The 10,647-nt window shown below is 35.4% G+C and overlaps 1 protein-coding gene across 1 annotated transcript in view; it reads right to left on the bottom strand.

The window, feature by feature from the left end:
- LOC106876507 (disks large homolog 1) overlaps positions 1 to 10,647 on the bottom strand; it is a gene marked incomplete in the record, with an annotated part of 700,185 nt that overhangs the window by 87,678 nt on the left and 601,860 nt on the right. Inside the window, 1 exon segment of the mRNA XM_052974679.1 lies at positions 5,151 to 5,307. Coding sequence (XP_052830639.1) covers positions 5,151 to 5,307 — 157 coding nt within the window.

Genomic DNA, 10,647 nt, shown 5'->3' with positions numbered 1-10,647 from the left:
ATGCATATACGTGTACATATACATGTATATGTATACATATACATCTCTTTCTCTCTCTCTGAAAGTATCTGTCATTACAGTATCGAAATGTGATTGTTTCAGTTAGTAGAATAGTTTCATTTTTAAAGTGAAAGTATTTGACATGAGTGTTTTTGTTTCACTTTTGACACGTAATACTTAAATAGTGGAGGAGATATTATGTTGCCGTGGGCTCGAACTCCGCAAGAAGTTAATAATTTTTTTTGACTAAAACACAACTGGAACCCTAAGTAAGGCATCTGTAAAATTTGAATGAAATTGGTTGCGTAGTTCTCGAGTTTTAGGGATTCACACAGACACACATTCTCATTTTTATATATATAGATACAGAAAACGGCCCTATGCCCCTTATGGAGTAATGTGGACTAACCATAACCATGTGGTTTGAGATTTGGTCTCACTGTGTGGTACTATAGCCTCAGATAGATTAATGTCTTATGATTAGAACTGGTAGATGGAAACTGTGGAGAAGCCTATGATGTGTGTGTCATTACATGTGCTCTCATTAGCACCATCTGATTGAAAAACATCTTTGTTTACAATTTATCGTAAACAAAACATCACATAGTCACCTTTAGATGCATGAGAATCAGTGGAATATACCAAACTTAGGAAAAAGATAAAGGTTGGTGACAGGGGAGCAGCCATATAAGTTGCATCTAACTCCACTCTAACAAGGAAAAATGAACATAAAGCTGAACAAACACTATATTTATATTTATATACACACACACACATATATCATAATCATCATCATTTAACGTCTGTTTTCCATACTGGCATGGGTTAGACAGTTTGACCGGAGCTGGGAAGCTTGAGAGTTGCACTAGGCTCTAAGTTGTTTGTTTTGGCTTGGTTCCTATGGCTGGATGCCCTTCCTAACACCAACAACTCTACAGAGTGTACTGGGTGTCTTTTACATGTTGCCGTCATGGGCCATGACTATGATTTCACTTAGCTTTGACATATCTTCTGAAGCACAGCAAAACACTAGAAGTTTTGGTCACTTGTCATCACCTCCATTTTTTTTATATGTATATATATATATATATATATATATATATATATATATATATATACATATACATATAAATGTTGCCAATGACTTGATAATTGATTATCAGTATTTACCATTGATTTATACCAGCTGACAGAACATGGTCTGCAGTTTCTTAATTTATATATTTAATTCAATAAATGTTTAAGTGGTATAACATTTTTTTCTCCAGATCACAAACCTCATCTGTAGAGATAAAGATATTTAAAAAATTACTTTTATATCTACACTATATTTGCTTCAGTTCAAACCCTTATTAAATGATAGAAATATTAAACATTCTCTCATCTCAACAGCTGAGCCTCTTGATAAATCTCATTTCCAAAGCCATTTCATCATAAAAAATTTGTAGGACCAAACCGACTGAGGTCATGTCGAGTAAAGAAACAAAAGGAAAGAGGCACAATACTAGGGTTGCAGTAGGGTGAGTTTGATCAATACCTTAAAGCTCACAGCAATTGGTATGAAAAAAATTTAATTCATCTTTTGTGCAAATGTTTTAAGAATTTAAGCAAGGACAATGATGATACTTTATAAAAATATTTTTTAAATATCAATCGAATTGAGAAGATTTTGATTGTTGAAGATATTGATCTATTTGTAGTGATTCCATTATATGGTTTGTTGTGACAGCAAGTGAGAGGAAGTACAGATGATGCAAAATAGCAAGGAATAGTTCAATAAACCTACCATTTCTCAGCCCTACATTACAAGAAACAGATTTACAACTAACTACAACAGTAGCAGCAGCAACATAACATGAAGAAAAGTTAATGTTGCTACTTCTACTAAATAGAGTTTGTGAGAGAGAGAGAGAGTGATTTGTAGGTTCATCGATTAGGTTATCATAGCTAGATAAGGAGATCAATACCAAATCAATATACAAGAAACTTGCTCAAATAACAGTTAATTGAAACGGAGGTGTGACAATGGGGTGGTTAACATGTTAGATTTTTGGGTGTAAAAGTCATAGTTTTGACCTCCCTCAAACAGCTGGGGAGTCATTATTTTGTCTGTTTGGTAGAGGTATTGGTGCCAGCTCAACTATAAATAACATTTCTATTTTATGTTAGATGGGGTTTGTACTTGAAAGGATACAACTAGCTAACAGTAATTATATTTGCCTAAATATAATGTGTGACTATTTCAGGTTTAGCAAAGCTACACTATCTGCAGCATACAAACAAATCTAAAAGATAGTGGAAGGTATCCATGGAGAGATTGATGAAGGGAGAGTTGTTAAGAAGTAGTCAGGTTAGATGTGAAGATATAAACATATAAATGAGACATTAAATAGAGATGTGTCATGCGATGAAACATTACAAATCTATCCAATGCATACCTACAGTGGAAAAACAAAGAATGAAAAAAAAAAAAAAATTATAACAGGTTATCACATTTGTCACCATATTGATCACAAGTAAATGACTTGTTTAAAATGGAATCACAAACATATCATAGGTGTATCTCCTAGCTGCACAGAGATGGTCTGAGTACTAAAAAAAATTGCCAAGATGAAACTTAGAGACATGACCAGAAATATGTGGAGAAGTGATAGCTGATGATATCAATCCTAGTATTTGACTGGCATTTCATTCTATTGAAAAGTGAGAATAAAGTAGCACCTGATAAGATTTTAACACAGAATCTAACTGAATATTGTAATCCATTGTGTTACAGATTCATCTGTCATTCCACTAGTTTTAACCTTTTTGATACCAACACACCTGAGTCTGTTCTTGGATCTATGCTACAAACTTGAAGTTTTTAAGTGATCTCATTTGAAGCTACCTTTTAAAATTTCATTTTAATTTGTACCCCAAACACCAGTGTAATAATGACAAAGATATTTTACTAAATTCTTATTATTTCCAAATCAATTGAAACAAAGCGATGTATTTTGATAGAAATATAGTAATAAAAGGGCTGATGATGATGATGAACATTAATAGTGGCCAAATGAATAAGAGGATATAGTGGTGTGGAGTTAGCTGAAAGACAGTAAAAAATTATAGGAGTGTGTGGTTAGCAAAACGACAACAGGAAATTCTTTATTGGTGCAGTAGAGCATTTGCTGCCTCAGATTTTTCTAGTTTCAGTCCAACCAAACTATGCTTACCATTTTGTCTCTGAAGAGTTGATAATTAACAGTTAATTGACTAATTATCAGTAACTGATTATATTTCCCTTCATGTTAACTACAAATAACTTAATGTTTGCATTCAAATCCTGATAGGATGGGCTCTGTTGTTTATTTATTGTCAAAGGTTGGCCAAACAGTCCTGAGGCTAATGAAAGAAGTTTTACATGGTAACTTGATCTAATAGAAAAAACAGATAAAATCTCCCTGACAGCATAACCTACAATCTTAAAAAGGAAGGGCATGTTGGACAATGTAGTCTTGCTTATGTAAAGCAATGAAATGATCATGATTGGAACATATTTGATCAATCAGAGCTGACCAGGTGCTAAACAACAATATCACCTCAATCAACTATAACTTTCCATTAAAAACATCCACAGCCTGGCTGTGTGCTGAGAAGTTCACTATACAGTAATATACAAGGATTGAGTCAACTGACTATACCTACCCCTGCACTTCTCTCTCACAAAACTGAAGCATTAAACAAAGTTATTTATTACTAAAAGCAGGTTGACCCAGCGTTGTCTAGCTTCATAAATAACAATCAAATGACACCAGTCATTAAACTACTTCAGACTTCTTCCACCTTGACGCTGATTGTCTTCATTACCAAATTATGTGTGGTTGTTTAGCCCTAGGTCAGTCCTGATTGAACAGAGCTATGATCAAAGTTATTCTAGCTTTGATCATTGCAACATGTCTCTTCTTCTCAGATGAAATACATTTAAAACTACCATCGTCCAATACATTCTTCCTACTTTAAGACAATAGAATGGGATTTGAAAGAAACTCGACTTATTTCTAGCACAGAGTATAGAAGTAAAGAAAAAGACCCTCCTTTGGTCACAAATGACCATGCCGATTGCCCCCAAAAAGTTCTCCTCCAAGGCACAAGTCCGGGAAAGGTTGTTTATGGGAGGCCAGCAGTTACCTATGCATACCAGTCTCCCCTCTCCATGCCACCAATGTTATCCAAGAGAAAAGCAATGACTTAGCGTCAGTGACATGCCATTATAACACATATCAGAGGGTTTCTAGGCTGCAAATGAAGAATGATTGTGTGTCAAAAATGACTGAAGAATGAAGACAGAAACGATACGTGTGAGAGTAGGAGGAGTACTGTAATATAAGGAGTATAACAAGCAACGTGTTGTTAACATAGATTTATAGGAACATGAATCAATTGACTGTACTCGAGAAGACCCACCCACTACAACAGAACTGAGATTCTAAAACCAAAGTACCACTTAAAAAGCATTGGTGTGGGTGCTGGTGTCATGCAAAATGCAATGATAATGGTGCCACGTAAAAAACACCTAGTACACTCTGTAAAGTAGTTGGCATTAGGAAAGGCATCCATTTATAGAAACCAAACCAAAACAGACTATGGAACCTGGTGTTGCCAGTTCCTGTCAAGCCATCCAACCCATGCCAGCATTGAAAATGGATTTTAAATATTGATGATGACTCACTTGATGTACTTGTGATTCAGCTCATGATAAAAATTTAGAATTACTCGAAAGTACTACAGATAAGTGCCCAAATATAATGAAGCAATGAACCTGAAAGTCAGTGGTTCCTATATCAGAAGTATTGTTTTGTGTCATAGGCCCAGATGTTTAACAGCTAGGTTGACTTCACTGAGTTCACCTAGCTGTAACTTGGTACCACAGCTATAAGTAGGTGGTGTAGTTCACCGGACTGTATGTATATAGCTGAAGTGCTATGTGGAAGATTGGGAAGTAGCTCATTATTTTGCAGTTCCAAGATTTACTTTCTTCCATAGGAGAAAGCTTTCCGTGCTGTCTAATCTCACATCCACTTAACAGTACAGAAACCAGTGACAAAACATTTATGCTATGGATAACAAGAGACATGTGAACTGTATTAAAATAAGCATAGGAAACTTACCGAATGTATTTGGTCACCTCGTCGAAGCTCTCCACTGAGATCGGCAGGTCCCCCTGCCAAAATGAATGAAACAAAAATCCCTTCTCCATCTTCACCACCAACAATATTAAATCCTAGACCAGTCGAGCCTTTGTTTAGAACTATTCTTCTTGGTTCTCTGAAATTATAAGAAGAAAGAATGGAGAAATTAGTAAAACAGCAGCAACAACAACAATAATAATGATTTCAGATCCAGACACAAAGAAGGGGTAGTTAATACCACTATGTGACTGGTAGTGTAATTTATTGGCCTTGGCAGGATGAAAAGCAAAGTTGGGCTAAGCAAGAGAATATAAAGAGCCACAACAAATATCACAAAGTATTTCTTTTTATGCTCAAATGATTTTGCCAGTTTGCCACTCAATAATGATGATGGCGATAATAGTTTCAAATTCTAGGATGAGACCAGCAATATTTGGGGAAGGGATAAGTCAATTACATCAACCCCAGCGCTCAACTTGTATTTATTTTATCAACTCTGAAAAGATGAAAGGCAAAACCATCTTCAAAGGAATTTGAACTCAGAATGTAAAAACCCAGAAGAAATACAGCTAGGCATTTTGCTCAACATTCCTAATGATTCTGCTAACTTGCCACCTTCATAATAATAATAATAATAATAATAATAATAATTATTATTATTATTATTATTATTATTATTATAAGAAGAAGAATAACAATAACAATAATAATAATAATTTCTACTAAAGGTGCAAAACCTGAAATTTCAGGGGAGGGGACCAGTCGATTACATCCACTCTAGTGTTTCACTGGTACTCAATTTACCGACCCCGAAAGGATGAAAATCAAAGCTGACCTCAGTGGAATTTGAACTCAGAACATAAAGATGGACAAAATGCTACTAAGCATTTTGCCTGGCGTATTAATAATAATAACAAATAAATAAATAATGGCTTCAAATTTTGGCACAAGGCCAGTAATTTCAAGGGAAGAGGGTCAGTTGATTTTGTTTCACCCCAGTAATTGGTTGGTACTTAATTTTTTCATCCCTGAAATGAAGAAAAGCAATTCTGACCATGGCACAAACATATTCACAAAGGGACAAGAAGCAACCACTTAAGTATGATCAGAGTACCCCATGACTCTGCCCACCTCTAGCTTCAATTAGCTTCTATATTGAACCCTTTAAAATTGCTCAAGAGAATCTTTGATCAAAGTCAAATCATGAGGTCTCCAACATCCTGCAGGCAATTCTCCTTTAGCTCTTATTAGGTAGTTTGTGTGGTTTTCATCAACCATCTATAATTATTTAGCTGTGAAATTTATTCTCGCCTTGTGGGTGGAGATCTCTTCGACAAGGAATTTCCAGTAACCTATGTACTTTCAATTTACAATCTCTTTTTGAGTCCTTCTTTTCTTTTCCTTGCTACCTCTCCTTGATCCTCCCATATTACTTCATGTATCATTTTCTCTCCACCATCACAAGAGGATGTGCTGAAGGAAGACCATGCTGTCATTTCAATCCCTTCCCTCATCAGTAAGTGTCATGACTATTAATAAAGCTGCAATTGGTGGTGGTGTGGTATAAACAGTAGTCATAATCATTTGCTGCTGTTTACTGCCACCCTCATTTCTTTTATACACTTTCCTCTACCTCAGCATGTGGTCCTGGTGTGGTTCAAGCAACCACAAACACCCACAGTAACTGGACCGTCTGCCCTCCACCACCATTCTGATTGACTTCCTCTGTGCTCTCGTAATAAGGGATAACTCTTGGACAGCCTTGTAGTTTAGTAGGTAGGGATCATTTGGATTTGGATGAGCATGAAAACTCCTACTTGTTTGATCATCTCTGTGCGCCTGACCTGCCAATACTGTGCTACAAATCAACAAGCCAAAGATCTACGTCAACACCATTGTCTTCTGTCCATGTATTGCAGCACTATCTGATGGCTAGGTATATAGTGTACAGCCATATCTGCCTTCATGCTTCATTGTCAGTCTTAGATAAGCACATACTTCTATATACCCTGGCCATATTGAGGGACCATACATTCTTCCACATATTGGCCAGGTTCCCTCAAACTACCCTTTCAAGGACAAATAAAAATATTCCCATTTTTGTAAAACAGAGAAATGTCTCTTTCTACTTTGCTCTTTCTTGGCTAAATTCTTTGAACAAGAAGCTCTCTTTTCATTTTGCATGTAGTTATTCCATGTCACAATACAAGCAAAAGATCAGTTGTTATTGTCATTTATCATTGTCTTTGTAACTGTGCCTGTCAGTTTTTGAAAATCCGTTTATGTGGTCACAAGACATTTTGAGAAGGAGGATGTATTCACAGTTATCTCTATTGTGGCTAACACCTTCTCTAACTACTACACAGATAGACATATTGAATCACTAAACAAAGCAAAATAGATCTTTTTCAAAAACATATGTACACAATAAAATAGTTAAGGATGAATCTTTTTTTTCTCATGTAATTGGGTGGCCATTTAAATATTCTGAAGCCCTTTGTAGGTGGAAAAAAAAAAAAAAAATCAAGTAATTCAGGAAGAAATACTCCATGCACCAAACAACAACAACACTTTCTACACTGGAACAAACACGTAAATTTAAAAGTGAAGGGCCTACTTGATTGAAGTGACACCCAGCATTTTACAGTGTGAAGAGGCATAACTAAATAATACAATACAACTCTTCTACCAATCCAACACCATCAATATCAATAACCAGCTTCTACACCAATTACTTGATTTGTTAGAAGCAGTAACGAAATTCTCAAATCATAACCTACTGCAGGCATGGACAATGTTTTTCTACCGGCAGGTCATGAGATATTGCTCATTGTAAATCATTCAACATCATGATATAATTTAACCAGCATTGTAAGCAGTTACAAAGTACATCATAGATTATTCTAAGTGTATCCATAAAAACATTTTGAAATCCATAATTAGTTTAATAAAACAATAAAATAAAATGAGTTGTTTATTTTTAAAAGCATGACATACATTTTTATATTTATCAAGGTATTAAACTGATGCGGGATCATTACGACAACATGGTAAAAAACATTAGTGTTGGTTCACCTTATTTCTATGTCTTCTTACAAATGGCAAAGAAGCTAATGAGGGAGTTTCAATGTGGTCACTCAACCTACTAGAAATAGTAGCAGCAACATCCTCAAATTACATTATTGTTTTTAAAAGAATAAAGATATATATGAGAATATAGCTATCAATACACCAAGTTTGAATGAAAGACAAGTACACCAGGACTGGAATGGTCTGGCCACTTGTCTGCTGGACCAGCAGTGAGTTGCAGCCAAATGACCTCTACAACACAGTACCATTAACCAATGTTGAACACACAGTTGTACCAGTGTATATATTTTCTTTTGTGAGGTATAAAGAGAAATCATCTCCTTTTAGTAATGTATAGTGCAACCTATTCATTGAATTATAATATAAACAGCAGAGTGTCCCATAGGCATGTAATCAAGAGGTGTAATAAGGGTGCAAGAGGCAGCCATTTGAATTGTAGTTAAAATTCATCTGCTAGGTTAACATACAGTTTCTGGACACCTAATTTCATTCACAGCTTGGGTTGACCTGATGCAATGGTAGAAGATATTTGTCCAGTGTGCTCTGCAGTGGAGGGAAACACAAAACCTCGTTATGGCAGAGTTGTTAGAAGATTGGATTGATTAGTTTGTGATAATTGCTCATTTTCTGTATTCAGAGTTTAAATTCTACCGTGGTCATTTTGCCTTTCCTTGTTTTGGGAATAAGTGAAGTGCTAGTCCACTACTAGAGTCAAGTCTTTCCTTTCTTACACTCTTTCTGAAGGAAATTAGCTATGGTCAAACCTGGATAAAGATGGGTTCCATCAAGTCTAAAAATGCCAAAATGCCATATGCCACAATGGACCTTTATGACTCTAGCAAAGAGCTGAGTGTCCAAGGGTTAATATTTCTAAGAAGAGCTTGCAAAACCTCTGAACAGCCCCTGCAGTCTCTGCATGGGGTAAAGCATCTCTGATGTTTATTTCACCTACACATACACACGAGAGAGAGAGAGAGAGAGAGAGAGAGAGAGAGAGAAAGAGAGAGAGAGAGAGAGAGAGATGCTCACAGTAAGCCTTAAATGCAGTTGTTGTGTTTATGTAACAAAGAAACTTAAGGAATTCAGGAGGAGAGTGACAAGAGTTTTAACATTGATGTTTTTACTAATGACATCAACTGTTGATGATCACAAATAGGTGGCAACACCAGTCACAGTTAATCTTAAGGTGCTAGTTGATATTGTAGTGACATAAAAATAAAGTGTGCAAGTCTGGTAGTTTAGGAGATTACTTTCAACTTTATGGTCTTCCTACAATTCATGTTTGATGAATTGACTTCACTGATATCTCTCAATTGCAGTGTGTTTATATTCTAGCAAAGAAAGAAAAAAAAAATCTATTTTCATCTTTCTACAGACTTAAATATAGAAGTCATGGTAAGGAGATATCAGATATTACCAGGATTATAGCAATAACTGATATATATATATTGTGTGTGTATATATATATATATATAAAATGAAATGTTATCGCTAAGCAGTGTTTAGGCATAAGCAAAAACTAGGTTAGTTGAAATAGGTTTGTGACATATTTCAACTGCTAACAGGTAAATACAGTACAGTTACCATGGTGAAAATATCTCTCTTATGGCAAAGGTTTGTTTAGTGTCACCATCTTATGGCAAAGGTTTGTTCAGTTTCGCCATCTATCAGGAATCCCAGACATTGATGGTTTGAGTTTATTGACTTTTATCAATAGCACTAACATTTTGTTATTTCCCTCAAATGGGCAATCTACTAGTGTAAATCAGTCAACGTGTTTACTGAATTTTACATAAAGCTGTTGCTTTATAAGTTTGTTCAGAGTTGCCTCTCTTAGGTACATCCCATGACAAGAGTCAATGAACTCGATACATTGATGTCTGGGATTCCTGATAGATGGCAACACTAAACAAACGGGGTATTTTCACTGCAGTGTATTTGCCTTTTAGCATTTGAAATACGTCACAAACATATTTTGACTAACCTAAATTTTGCATATATATATGAAGGAAGAGATATTGCCACATGTTCACCAAGTATGTACTTGCCTGTGTATATATAAGTGTACACGTGTGTGTGTGTGTGTGTGTGCACCTTTGTATATTTTTTGTATGCATACTTGGTTGTGTGTGGTCTGAAGACCCTGTGCCCCAACAAGCAAGACTGACTTGATCAAAATGAAATATACATACACACAAACACAGACAGTCATATGCACATATTTACAAACTAATATATATATGTACACACACACATACTTTTATAAATGGAAACATATATATAAATGGTTCATATATATTCTATTATCTGCCACTCAAGACTGATATGTCACAAACATATTTTAACTTACCTAATTTTTGCTTATGCCTAAACACTGCTTAGTGAT

The sequence above is a fragment of the Octopus bimaculoides genome, chromosome 19 (genome assembly GCF_001194135.2).
Source record: "Octopus bimaculoides isolate UCB-OBI-ISO-001 chromosome 19, ASM119413v2, whole genome shotgun sequence".
In the NCBI taxonomy this organism is placed as follows: Eukaryota; Metazoa; Mollusca; class Cephalopoda; order Octopoda; family Octopodidae; genus Octopus; species Octopus bimaculoides.
Note: the sequence above shows the minus strand (reverse complement) of the source record. Positions and strands in the feature narration are given on the sequence as shown.